General features: G+C 37.3%; 1 protein-coding gene across 12 annotated transcripts in view; it reads right to left on the bottom strand.

Annotated features, from left to right (window-relative positions):
• The window catches only part of mast4 (microtubule associated serine/threonine kinase family member 4), a 194,209-nt gene that overhangs the window by 116,551 nt on the left and 62,973 nt on the right, over window positions 1-14,685 (bottom strand). For 2 of the 12 annotated variants that reach the window (XM_088629321.1, XM_088629325.1), the window contains exon 1: window positions 4,439-4,562. The exons of the other annotated variants lie outside the window; for them this stretch is intronic. In XM_088629321.1, coding sequence (XP_088485447.1) covers window positions 4,439-4,477 — 39 coding nt within the window. In that variant the 5' untranslated portion in view covers window positions 4,478-4,562. Of the gene's footprint in view, window positions 1-4,438; window positions 4,563-14,685 lie in introns of those variants that run through there. 12 annotated transcript variants of the gene reach the window in all.

Genomic DNA, 14,685 nt, shown 5'->3' with positions numbered 1-14,685 from the left:
AACAAACTCTCATGTTACCAAAAACATTGAGGCAAAAGAACAGATCTGTAGAAAACTAAACAACAGGTAATAAGCCTTGTAGAACTGTACAAATTGCACTAAATTCTAAAGCAAGAATTTGATGTGCCAACATCTTTAGTCAATAATATGAGGGTCTATGCTGGATTATACCCTAAATATACCAAAGGTTTCTACAGCCTTATCTAAGTGAAGGTCAGAGTTCTAATTTCAGCAGTGCTGAACGATACAGTGACTGGGTTACTCTTGCTCTGCTTGCAAAAATAACCACAGCTTCCTCCACAGCACAGCTGTTTAATTCAACACTGTAAAGCATTAATAATCAAAGACTTCCGCTTCACCAAGCTCTCTTCTCCTGTACAGTATGTGCAATGCATCTGGTTATAGTAAAAGGTAACACTGTCAATTTTAGTTCATGCAACTGTCAAGCAAGCTTTAAATCTCCATCCTATCTTCACTGTATAATCTATACCACAAGTTGTTGACAAGAGGAGCCATAAAGTGTTACTACTAGCTACTTGATCTTATCAGTCAAAATAAAGTATAAGAAAGCACTTTAGAAATGCAACAATATCAACTTTATCATGTAAAAGCAACCAATTAACCAATATGATGATGAGATGGAAAACGTTTGTAGAAACGATCCTCACATCTTCTCTTCTAAATCTCATTACCTCAAAGCATGAAATGGTAAAGGATGTGACAACCCATGCAAAGCAAGAAATATGTGATTGTGAGCTTGACCCTGGAGAGGGTATGTTTGCATGCGAGATCTGCTGGTTAGGCATGGGGGAAAGAAAGGGAATTCGCTATGGGACAATTTCCTTCATATGGGTCCATTCATTCATTCATGGGCTAAATGGCCTCCTCTCCTTTGTAACCTTTCCTAGGTTCTTATAACTTATACTGATCTAGGTAACTGTGTACAATTTTCCATTGATTCTGATCATCAGATTTGGTTGCTGCAATAGTCTTCCATGATGCCCTCTTTTAGTATGGCTAATCAGTCCTGTTTGGCAGCTCAACATGACTACAGCTTTCACAAATTAATGACATGTCCGATGATACTGGTAAAGGAGGCATTTTCTTAAGATTCTGATGATCACTGTCTCATTTTCATAGGGCAGAGCACAAGTGCAAAGGAGAAAACACACAACCCGGAATCAAAGTTTACCAAGGTCCATGTTTCCAGAGAGCAACACTGTTTTGATGGGAGCAGGAATGTAATTATTTGCAGTCCCATTAACGCTGTTACAGCAGACAACAAAAACTGTTACGGCAGACAAAAACTGGCTCACCAAAAAAATAGTGTTGACCACAAATCAGCACTTTTTCAGAGCATATGAAAATATATTTTAAAATAGACTAACAGGGGCAGTCAAGTGTACATAGGGCCCAAGATCTAAAATTAAAAGCACATTTTAAATGACAGGCATTAATTTCAGGAATACAGAGCATCAAACAGCAGGTCAATATTTGGTGAAGTCTGTCTATTTTTATGATAATATCTATCGAGTTATGTTTTCCATGAACAGTGAAAACAATTGCTGACAAAGCATGTTTGTTCTAGTTTAACTAGGATAATCTTTATTGCTTTTATGAGGAGATTCGGGCGATGGTGAACAGAGGATTATGTTTATGAATTCACATAAAAATCTAAAAAAGCTCAATTCTTTTTCAGGGACTGCAATTCAATTTTTTTTAAAATTTTGCATTTTAATTTCATTTTAATTTATGAGCTGCAATAAAATCACACCAACAGTAGCTTTTTTCTCTTTTTCTCCATACATATACCTACACTGAAGTCATTTCTAAGTAACCTGACCTCTAAGGACATGTGCACAGCTGGTGTGGCCTCTTATTAACTTGACTTCGGCAGGAGCCCTGTCAATGAGGGTCACCATGGCAAGGTAAAGCAGGCAAGTTTCAGTCTGTCTTTCCAAACTACACAGTTAAAATGTCTTTAGAAATGACTGTAAAAGGGAGACAGTAAAATAGTGGGACTAATACTGAGTGGTTGTAAATGTGAATACACACAGTTTAAGACACATCAGAATACCTGGCAACTCGCCAGTTTACATTCTACGAAGCAGCACAACCCTTCCAAATCAATGTCGTTAACAGACTTTTTTCTCGACCCTGTCCCACCCCCTTGGGTAAAGTGCCCAAGGAGCTGTCTATTAAAACAAAGATATGTCCCCTGGTTTGCACCAGCTATTTCCTATTAACTTTGGATCAGGGGATTCTAAGTGTTGCTTGACATTTTCATTTTTTTCATCAATTTAGAATCTTCTGTTTTTTTTTTATTCCTGCCCTGATTTCAAATAGCCAATTGCGTGTTTCTCACAGCTTGGCTTACAGACTATGAACCCTGCGACCGCAAACGGAAGAATGAGGGAGTGGATGCAGGCTTCTCTCAATCCACCCAACTTCAAGCCCATCAGCAACACAGCCCTGTGCTTAAGCCTTAGTGCCCACTGGAGGAGAGGCGCATCACTCAACTACAGCACCGCCTTTCTCCCAGCTCCAGGGTCACCATGTAGCCGAGAGCTCAGAGAGCTCCAGTGGAATAATCCCTACTCTATTGTGTGCTGCCACTTATCCCAGTCGTAATGGGCTAGCAGCATGACTTGGTTTCAAAGAGATGACCACAGAGCTCATCCTGCTCTTGTGTGAGTGTCTTGACCGTTTCTTTCACTCAGGAGGTCCCCTGACATGTTCCTGCCAGACGAGTTTCCCCGTGCAGTTCCTAGGGTATGCTGGCAACAACACTCCTTCTACCCAGGAAACACTGACAATATTAATTCGTTAAACCATCAGGCTTCATGAACTGCTTTCCTTCTCGATACACAGGGCAATTCGGTTGCAACTGTTCTTCTGAAGACAACGAACTTAAGAAGTTAATTTGTTGGAAATTAGCATGCACAACAAAGAGGAGTAATTAGCTCCTTTTAATAAAACTACCAGTTGGTAGCACCTGATAAATGAATGTGCTAGTGCTGTTCAACTTTAATGGCTAGCATGGTTAAATGCCCTATAAGGGATAAAGAGCATTTTGAAAAGCAAAACATATCTCCTAATTTAATTGTGTGAAAAAATGACCTTCAAGTTAAAAAATAAAAAAGTGACTCTGTGGGAAGTTATCTGACTTGTCATAAGCATTTTTAATAACTGAATTAAAAGTAGAAAGGAAAGGAAACATTCTTCAAAACCTAAACAGCACTGTTTACCCTTATAGTTCCTTTCAAATTTTTAGGACACAGAAAATGAATTAGGGGATTTCAAAATCAATTTCTAAATGTAAAAAACCTAATTTAATGAATATGCATTCTCCACCCCCCTCCCAAAAACTACTCCTTTATAATATACTGTATATTTGCCACTGCTTGACCTACTGAATTACCTTTCAATTTTAGAGGCTATAAGACCTGTAGTCTTGATTCAGTCACAAAAGAAAAAAATATGTTTAGTTACAAAATAACATTTAAAGAAAATGGCCAGCATTTAACTTCTAGAACCAAACAGGATTCCCCCCTTCAACCATAACAAGGATAAACATCCCATTCATAATTTTGAAATTCTACACCTTAACAGTTTTAATTGCTTATCCTGCTTTAAACTTGTTAAGATCTGTTTAAAATGCAGCTTGTGCCAAGCACAATCTGCCCAAAACATTTACACTATGAAAGAACAGCAAAAGTGGAAAAATAACTGAATGATGTATTATTAATAGTGACCTGGGTGCTGTGAAACGTGCATATTCAATACTGGCTCGGAAAATGAACGAAAACTTCTGACATAGCTGCAATATCTTAATGACAACCATGTAACAACTGATACTTATATCTCCAAATCACAAAAGAAACCCTTTCAACACTGAGACAAAGGCACCTTTAGTTCATTTACATTTATTCCAAATGTCATACAAATGTTTTCTAAGGCAGCCAAAGAATTAAAATTTTTATGAAAAACAACATTCCAGCGTCAATACTTTCACTGAAAAGGCTTAAAGAATAATTAAAAGAAAGTGTATCTACAGGCAGTGCACATTACAGAAAAAAGGGAGCAGATTTTTAGTTTGCTACATATGAAAAACTTAAGTCATTTCATGTAATGAAAAGCATTGCAGCTAAAAATGTACAGTATATGGCTCTTGTTTTCTCTCTTATCCCGCCAATAAACATACAAACTATAAAATTATAAAATGACTTCAATGTGCAGGTACATTTGCCACTGTCCCCACACACACACTTAGAAGTACACATTTCATACCACATCTGAACCAGCAAGTGTTAACATAAAGGTTTAAAAGTCCTGATTGAAATCTATTCACACAACCCACCCCCTCGCTGCACTAAGCTCCTGAAAGAAGACAAGCACACAGTAAAACGAGAACAATGTGGGCTGATCTGTTTCCTACCTGTAGCCCTCTGCGCCTCAGAATGCTCGACTCATCCATGCTAGTGTCTGGGTCCTCTCATTCCTCCCCACAACAGTATAGCCATGCTGCACTGCCTCAAGAGCTCTCCACGCTAAATCTGATCTTAGCAGCTGCTAAACACTTACATCACAGCTTATCTGATTGGAGACGGGAAGTCAGCTGATGCTCCCCTGGTTATTCTCTCCAGTAACTTCAGGACAGTGTCAGTGTCGGCTAGCAGTTGTGTTTAACACAGCAGCAAGTGGGCCCTTGCATCACACAGATACTGTCGACACACTTCTGCACCCTGGGTGACCATTAAATCAAAGGAAATCCTGCTCGGATTGTTTAGCTCCAGCAACAATGTAACTGACATCCTGTCTGACTGAGCTCTTACAGTGAACCTATTCTTTCTTCTCTCTCTATAGATGGGGGGGGGGGGGGGGTCACATTTGTGGGTCAAACCGGACAAGTAAATCAGCCAGGAGACCTTCGGCACAGAGAGCAGCTGGTCCTGAAGAGGAAATAATCACAATAAACACGGGGACACAGCTGGGCGGCCATCCTACACTTTCCCGGCATCGATGTGTTTCAGGTGGCAAGTGAATACAGGGGTCTTAGCAACTCTGACACTGCACACGACACTACAATAACCGACCATCGCTTTCACATCAACGCTCGCATTCTCTCCATCCCTCTGAAACTCAAGTCATTTGCATAACTATATCTCTGGTGTCACTTTCAAGCAGCAGAATGCACCGGGTTTTTTTTTTCAAACCATTACTCAGTCGCTGGTTATTCTAGCAACCTTGCCAGGATACATAATCAGCCTTCATATGCTGAGTGTGAGCTCTCTCTGCTGCACGGCTAACCAATCTGAATTATTAGCATTTAGAAAAATAAGTTGTGTGATTTCCATCACGCAATTTCCATCCAGCAATTTCACAGTCTGTTTCAGCTTCTGTTTTCTTTGCTCTTTCTCCCGGTCTCATTTCAATTCATTGTGACCACACTCTGAATATTAAGTGGCCCCCCTGACTTGCACTGTCTTTCCAGCAGAGCTCAAATCATTTCTGTTATCGAGTGCTAACAAGAATGACAGCCACCTAGAGCTGAAAAACACAAAAGGTCAAAGAGGTGACCTGAACGTAAACTTTTTCCCCACCTGGACTGTTTGCCCAGAGTAATAAGACTTAATATGCAGGTTCCAGATATGGAAAAAAAAGTCTTCATGAATTCAAAGAATGGTGGTGCCTAATATAAAGATTAATTTAACATGCTGAGCCTTCAATTAGATACAAACACAGATTAAGAGGACATCAGCTCTGTCTGTTTAAAGAGTTCATGACATTAAATAGCACGGGGAATGAAAAAGGATTATTTAACAGCAAATGACTATTGGCAATAAGTACATTAAATGTTCCCAAATCTCTGGCACTTAAAAGAAAAAATAGCAATGCACATACAAAGAAATCTAGAAATATAACCATTTCATGACTAAAAGAAAAATCAGTGCAGCAAATAGATGTGCATTACAAACAGGAAAACAAATCTCTTAGTGGGAGATCCTGACAAAAGTAAATTGCAAAATATTTGCAAATCAACAGTTATGTCTGTTGTTCAAAGTCTATATTTTAATGCAGTTTTCTTCCAAATTGTAAAAAAATCTCATTTGTCACAACAGAATAAATAATAAAGCATCGTCCGGGGGGTGGTGGACATTATCTGAACATAATTACAATTGTCAGAAGGGCAAATCTACTGTAACCAACAGGAAATCCCAACAGAGTGTACCGTTCATTAGTGGGCTGCTGCCATGAATTCAGACTTTTAGTGCCTTAATCGTATAGTACAGTAGATGCATTGTTTTGCACTACTTCCCTGCAATCCAATGAGAAAGGGTGAGAACTGATTTGTGAACAGGGAAGTCAAGAGCTTTGGGATCATTTCCTCACAGCGGGTGGGCTGCCTCTTCTGTGTGACGGCCAGAGTGGTTTCCTTCCACAGAAGAAAGGAAAAAGCCCTTTACACTGCTGAGCTGAAATGCGCGCCATTAAGAATGTCTGAATGAGTGTGGATATTCCATTCCCAGCTTCTTTTCTGCAGCAGTTCAAAAGTACTGCAGGAAGGGCATACCAAACAATAACAGTGAAACGGCGTGGCCCAAAGTGTCCGAGGAACACTTTTATAATAAATCTACAGAAAAATAAATGTTCCCTCTACCTATTTTCCACCACAATGCATTATGGTGATTACAAAAGGCATTAAAAAAAACATACTTGTACTGTATAGTCATTCAGATGTTTTTGGTGTAAGCCAGTTATTTTAAGATTGATTTCAAGGTTCTGTTCCTGGAAGGTGACCTTGAACAAGCAACACTGAAAGAAATTATTTTGTTTTAAGTTATGGAATAAGTGGCTATATGCAGTACTGTAAAATAGTAGCAATACCTTTCAGCTTAAGGCATGTACATCAGGTGAATGAATGTGCACATACCAGAAATATAGAAAGAAGTTCAACAAGGAACCAGAAGCAATCTATGAATATAGACTACCCTTTTCTTGTCTGATTAAACCGTTATCGCAATTTATTTCCTAATTCTGACTACTTATTGCTTTGGTAAAAAAAAAGCCTTGAAGGGTACTGCATAAGAAATATAACTTGAAAACAGTAATTGTATGAACACAGAGTTACTGTGGATTATTTTATCCTTTAATAATGCACTCCCTTCTTGTGTCAGTTCTGTTTTCTTTGTACAAACAAACCAGGAGAAGAAAGCACTATCTGTTAAGGACATCGCCTGCAATAATAATGAAGGTGAATTGGCAGACATTGATGAAAGCTCAAGATCAGGATTATGACAATCTTATCTCCAAATCTGGCATGAAGAAAGTATTGATTTCCTGTCAGACTTTATCATGGTCAGGAGTGATGCATGCTAGACTGGAAGGAGTAGTACATACTTGGAGGTAAAAAGACAGACTAGGTTAATAAAAGCAGCCCAGCCACACCACAGCAGATAAGGGGAGAAACACATAAAGCTGAAATATGTTCATGTACCTTCATGTACAATGCAAGTGACTCAAGATGCAAAATGTTTAAATACCTTTCAACCACAAAACAAACAGGAAGAAAAGCAAGTTTTAAAAGCATAAAATCACATGACGGAGAGGAAGTTGTGCTGATACATTTCAGGTTTTCCCAAAAAACAACTACACTGTGTTTCTTACTTTGGAGTTCTTCGAAATAGGAAATAATAAGGCCAGCTGACAATGTCCTCAGCCTGACATATATGCTTTTTAAACTGACATTACCCAGCTACAGTATGTGCTCACCAAAAATCCATTAACACAAACAAGGCCAAAAATATGTTTAGTTACTCAGGCGAAGGTGGTGTAAAAATAAAATGACTGGAAGGCAAAGTTATTTTTTTTGTCTCCCAAGAGTATCCCTATAACCAGGACAACCCATAATGGTGCTTGTGGATATACAGTAGATGCTATTACTAGAAATGACTAGTAAGAAGACAGTACTAGAGGGTGTACGTGTTCTGTAGCACAGACTGTCCTCAAAAGACTTACCGAAACAATAAACGGAGGATTAGCATGGTGAATCTTTCATGATAAATTGTGTAACCAAATCGTCTGCCAACTTAAAACAAATATATAGAACACGATGAAATATGTTTGGAACAGCAAAAAAAAACAGTTTTAGATGGCTAGGTTAAGATAGGAAGGAGGATTCCCTTAAAAAAACTAGCTAACTTCACACAAGTGAACACCTACAAAGGGCACAAACTAACCAGCAGAACCAGGAACATTTGCCAATGTGCCCCAACCACTTGTCATAATTCCTCTCCAAAATCTGAAAACCCTATAGCAAGAGTTGACTGGTCCTTGCTGGTCAACACCAGAGGAGCACATCTGTTCGACAACCCATACACACACATTTGCCCAGCATCAGCCATTAAGTCCATTTCATCACAACTGCATTCTCTCTGGTCCCTCCAGCCCTCCTCAGAATAATTTGGTCGCGCTCATTTCACACTGAACAGTCCCAGCGCTGAAAACCATTAACAATGATAAAAATGGGGAGTGATGTCATTATTTGCACAGGACTGAACTCAACTATCATCACACATGTCCGCTGGTAGCATGCGCTGGTGGTATTTTTCTTTCAAAATTCCAAATCTCAAGTGCACATCAGAAAAAAAAGTCTTAAACAACAGAAAGAGCTACTTGATGTTCAGTTAAATAGTTTAAAACTTTAGGTCCTAATAAAAATACTCTTTCTGGATCATTTAAAAGATGCTCAATCTTCTTAAACCTGATCATATTTAATTAAAAAAAATATTTGGGGCTCTTCATAGTTTTTTGTATTTTTCTAGAGGTTGAATGTCCTTGGGCTAAAATTCATGTTTTGCCCTGATACCCAATAGTATTGCCATGGATTTATAGTGCTGCTTGAATTTCCATGCCCATTAAAGACAATAGATTCTTTCCCTCTCTGACCTTACTTCATGCCCTGCTCAGGTATGATGATTTATGACAACTAACACACTGAATCCAGCAGCACAAAGTCTAGTAAGAAAGGACAGTAGCTATTTCAGTAGAGGAAAAAATAACGAAAGACTAGAAACATTTTCGTGCTCATATGCTGTACTTCATGTGATCAACTAGCAGACCAGCAGCAAATAAAAGAGATTGCCGCCAGGTTTGTGAGTAATAAACCACTGCCTTTGCACTGGCCTCACTACTCCCAGAAAACAGGTGGTCATCTGTGGTAACACCTGCTGCACCAGCGATTGCTGCTTAATTAGATTTCAATTTCGACATAAACCGTGCTATGGTGGCCAAAAAGGCCTGCAACCATTTTTTATTCCCTGACACCAAATTCTGATAAACCTGTGGAATACAAATGTTCTTAGAAATGATATGAAGAACATATCACAGAAGAGCCTGGTTTCTGGATCTACACACCCTCAAAACGAAAGAAAAGCTTTCAAAACATATCATTCAGCCCTATACAACATATTTTAATCTGCATGTACATACAGTAAAATATAATCTTTGTACAACTGAGATTCCATACATTCATTTTTTTCCTCATATACAGTACCTTCTCAGTAATATTCGGTTCTGTTTTAATAATTTACTTTCAGAATTATGAAACAACTTAAATCTCAAGATACATTTGTGTTTTATATAGCACCTCCTAATGGAATTTCTTTCTTCCAAAACCATGTACCCCATGCATTATACAGCATTTTGCTAGAATACAGTACAAAGATTCTGTTTAAAAATAGATTTTAAAAAATAATAAATATGAGCTTGGCTAGGAAAACATGCCAGCATCTACTACCTTGCATTCCTTCTTCTTAAGTGCAAGTATATAATTTCCCGAATGGCGCAAAGGCTATTATTTATGTACAGGTCCATGTTGAATATGCATACTACATATATATATATAATATATAATATAATACTTACAAGAAAAACACACATGTGTTTCTGTGTGCACATTTTACTCGTGAGCCACATCATTAGAAAAAGCAAAGAATTTCAGTTCATGGCCCCACATCAAGACATCCAGAGTTGCTTAAACAAAGATGACCCGTAAAACCATTTACATAAAAAAGCAACTTTACACAAAGATATTAAAAGAAAAGTGATAAGGTAAGATCACTTTATTTGCCATGTAAAATTTCTTGTATTAAGAATTTGTCTTTTCTCATACCCCAACTTGCTCTCCATGAGACACACAGACGGGGAGAGAACTCGGACAGAGCGCAGGGTCAGCCATTTATACGGTGCCCCTGGAGCAGCTGGGTTTAAGGGCCTTGCTCAGGGGCCCAACGAAGTAGGATTCCTCTGCCGGCCGCGGGATACGAACCGGCAACCTTTCAGCCACAGGCACAGAGCCTTAGCCACAGAGCCACTGCACTGCCCAAAAAGAATGCTTGTTTTGTCCGGAAAGCACTATATTTTAATTGTGTGTATTTATGACAGATATACTGTAAAGTAATGTGGTTTATAAATACAGAACTGAAAGAATTCCAAAGGGGTGAGGCAAAGAAAATTCAAAAGCGTTTTGTGGTCTCGCATAGAGACATTCCAACTGTAGTTTATTGACCCTGTGCCTTCCCTAATTATTAATTTAAATCTAATCTTAGTTATACTGTACATTTTTCCCCAAGGGCTTCTGAGATTGTATTGAGGCTGTTTGAAGAAAATCAAGCATGGTCTTCCACATCAGGAAAACCTCTCGTTGGTAGCTGCCAGATCTCAAGGGGACAAAATGACATTAAGAACCTCAGTATTTTCCTATATACCTATTTCAAGGTATTCAGCATCTCGAGAATTTGTAAGAAATCATCTTAAGTATTGATGAAACATTCCTGGAAAGCCTATGGAATGAGAATTTCATTAATAAAAAATGGTCAATGGTGGCAGGGAATTTTTGAAAGAACACGTTATTAATTCTTACAGTATGAGGAGATTCTGCTTTCAGACATGGTTTAACAGACATCCACCTAAAGTTACAGTCACTTATCATAGCTGCAGAAAAAATAACTAATTAACAGATTCTGTAAAGCCTGAAGGCTTGATCAGAAGATTGGGTTGGGAAACGGCGAGGAACTGTTGAAACTGAATGGTGTTTACTGAATTATAAAAAATCTGAATCTATGTGTAAGTATTGGACAGATTTGCAGGCATATCTAAAATAATTACTTTTTCCACACAACAAAAATTACACATTAAGCAGCAGCTTTGAACAAAGATGACTACTTTTCAATAGATGTTTGTCTGGAAAGTAGTTTGCATATGTCAGCTTGAAGCATTCAAACAAAATGTTTCTGTGAATTAAAACAATGTCAGGCCATTCTTTAATTGCCTTAAAAGCTTTAAGAATGATGTACAGTAATAGTGAGCTACTGCACCAAACAAGTAGCAGCAAAAAGCTCAAACGTAGGTTGACTACCCATGAAAATTAAGTTTGCTACAGTAGGTACTGTATAATATATAAAAGTATCAATGAAATTATTGCTCAGTTTAACTGGAAATATTGGTTGCTGATGTTAACTGCTATGAGTTATTGCATAAATTGAATTGGAAGACAAAAGCTAGTTCCCAACTATCTTACTATCTTAGTGTTTTTTTACTACAATCACATTTACCGACATTACTTCTTGGATCTTTTTCTCAATTAGCACCATCATAAAACTGCATGCCAATTTTCAATTCTACATTGCTCGTTCAAAAAAGTAATAAAAGCTAAAGAGACAAGATTTAGCCTTGACTAATGACTTATTGAACTTTACACTCTCTATTTAACTTAGTTTCTTTCATTTCTAAAAATATATATAATTGAAAAACAAATCAGTCTGCTTTACAGCATTTCCACTCCATCTGCACAGGAGATGTGCATCACACATAAAATCAGAATGATTTCCAAAAGCTTTAGAAAATCTTTTATGCAGAAGTGTTCATTTTAAATTTCAAGTTTAAGATGCATTAAAACATTATTAATCTTTGAATAATCGTATGTAACGTGTGAAATCTGAGAAAACCTCTAATGCAGTACCCATTCCTAAAGTATTGTTACTTATTTAATTTTTTTTCATAATAAGATATACCAGGAGCTTTTATATTTGATGTAATTAAAATTTAATTCCATTTCCCTCATTATGCTTTCAGTATCCACCAGTTAAAGTTGTACAAAATTTTACTTTTAGGATTAAAACTGTTCAATGATTATTAAAATTAGCTCTCCAATGTCCACTGCAAAGAAGAAAAACAATTTCCTAATTACAGCATTTCCAAATAATCTTATGTCCACCAGATAGTGACTGGATAATTATTAGTCCATCATAATAAGAATAATTGAAAACATTTTTTACTTTAAACTAAAAGTTTCTGAAAATAAACGCAGGCTGAAAATCAATTAATTTTTTTCATAGTAAGCAAAAATAAATTAAGAAAAGCTTATTTTTTAAGCATTCAGTACAGTTATTCTGCATATTTTAGAATATATATTGTACCATGGTGACTAGTAAGCATTGGGAAAATAAATACTTTGGCAAAACTTGGATTAACCCATTTCCTTTAACTGTTTAGAATTTACCTGATGGTACCTCTGCAAGCTACTGTACATGTAATCATCATACACACGTGACATAACAGACTACTTGTGTCTGAGACCAATGGAATGTACTTATCACAGTAAATTAGTGATAATCTCCAAATACAATTACAAATTCAGTTCTAATAGAAACTAGTACTCAGGATGTGCATCTTAGGCTTGCTTTCTCAAGGCACAATTTGAGTGTTGTCAGAGATTGAGTATGACAAAAAAACAAACCCAAGGGTACTTCAAAACCTAATATTGCATGTAAATTTACAATGCAAATAGGACTGAAAGGAAAACTATTATGAGAAGCTTAATGGAGGCTAACAAAGTGTCTCAAACAGGTTGTGCTACCATCTGGAGTAGACAGTTTTCTAATTTTAACAAACAAACTCAAGAATAATACAAAGACATAAACTGCATTTTACTAAAATCCCAGCAATATGTACAGTAGCTGAACATTACCAGAGATAGGTCACCCTCATACTGCATTGATTTGGGGGTGCAAGCAAGAAATAAGGCTCTCTGGATTTCCCAGCTATGAACATATATGAATTAACCACTAAGGTCATAGTTACAGACTACTCATGTTTACTGTTCTTGTAAATGTACAGTATAATATAAATATTGTATAGTGGGGAAGCTATTTCCCAGTCAGAAATGGTATACAGTACATAACATTAATTCATAGATACAAGCCTTCCAAAACCACTGGTGCTGAAAACTGGAGTTAATGAATTTCAGAATAACTGGCCATATCTCAAAAGACACAGTTTCCCTTAGTTTATCTACTGTAGTCTCATCTTTGTGTGTGCAAGTCAGACTTGCTCAGTCCTGATCCTGGAGTGTGGTGTGCCTGTGGGTTTTCATTACAGCTCATTTCCTAATGAGCTAAAGAAGACAGATACTGGCTTAATTGGACCAATTTAACACCTTTTTTTCTGGGCCTTCGTGTGCATTTTTATTAAAGAGACCTAGAAAATCTGAAGACGCAGGCCGTTCAGGACCAGAACGGCACAGTCCTGATGTGGGGAAGTAAGCCATTTCTTCTAAATAGCATTTGGCCTTTGCAGAGACCATATTGTCTCAAAGAAATGATGGAATATACTGATTAATATCAATAAAACAAAGTGGTGATGTCCACATGCCTTTTCTGACCACAGATGCCACTGACAAAGAGAAGCTCAGACAATCTTGTAAATATTCACGTCTTTACATTATATTTTTTTTCATTTGTATAAATGTTTAATTTTACCCATAGATGAAGTTAAGCATTCCCCAGGTGTAAGTGCTCTAAACAAAAATCTCCCCAAAAATCTCAATACGTCTGCTTCATATACTCCGTGGATATAGCATGCACTTGCGCCCTCTAGTGTGGTCTGTGGAAATTACCAATCACTCCACACCCATGCAAGCCATGTCCATCAATTTTCTAGTCAAGTCATTCAGTTTACTCCTTTGACTGTTTTGTAAACACCTTGTGCTGCTGTTCCTCATAATCAACCCGACAATCAATAGCAATTTATTCCAATCAGTATTAAATCTCATAGCTCATGCAGCTTCCAGGCCTTTACACTGATGTAAAAAATGCACAGCCCTAACAGGAATATTGCTAGATTGCTTTTTTTCCCTTAAATTACCTCCTCAAGAATGGCTTGATCTGTTATCTGGGCTGTGTGATCAATTTAACCAACCTGACACAGGACATTATTAAAAGCTCTGTCATACTGAAAGCAGTATTGGACATGGACTTTAAAAGAGACTCTTGCAATCAGATTATGCAAGAAAGGCTCCTAAGCGGATTTCCTCCATCTCTATTGAATGAACTAGTGAGGTAGTAAAAGATATTATCATTGATGGAAAAAACAGCTTTTCATGGCTTGTTATGGCATATCATCTATAATTTAAGTCTCTAAGCTTTTGTCATATTTTGTTCTATAATGTACTACTTTACAGATATTTTGATGATTGTAGACTGATAAATTTTGAAACTTTAAAACTATAGAGGAAACACAAACAGCACATATTCTAATAAAGAGGCCTCTGAAATTACCTTAGTACTTAGATACAGAAAGGGATTTAGGAGAAAATGTTTTAAAAAATGAATACTGGATATCTAT

This window comes from Lepisosteus platostomus, chromosome 4 (assembly GCF_059453375.1).
Source record: "Lepisosteus platostomus isolate fLepPlt1 chromosome 4, fLepPlt1.hap1, whole genome shotgun sequence".
Taxonomy (NCBI): domain Eukaryota; kingdom Metazoa; phylum Chordata; class Actinopteri; order Semionotiformes; family Lepisosteidae; genus Lepisosteus; species Lepisosteus platostomus.
Note: the sequence above shows the minus strand (reverse complement) of the source record. Positions and strands in the feature narration are given on the sequence as shown.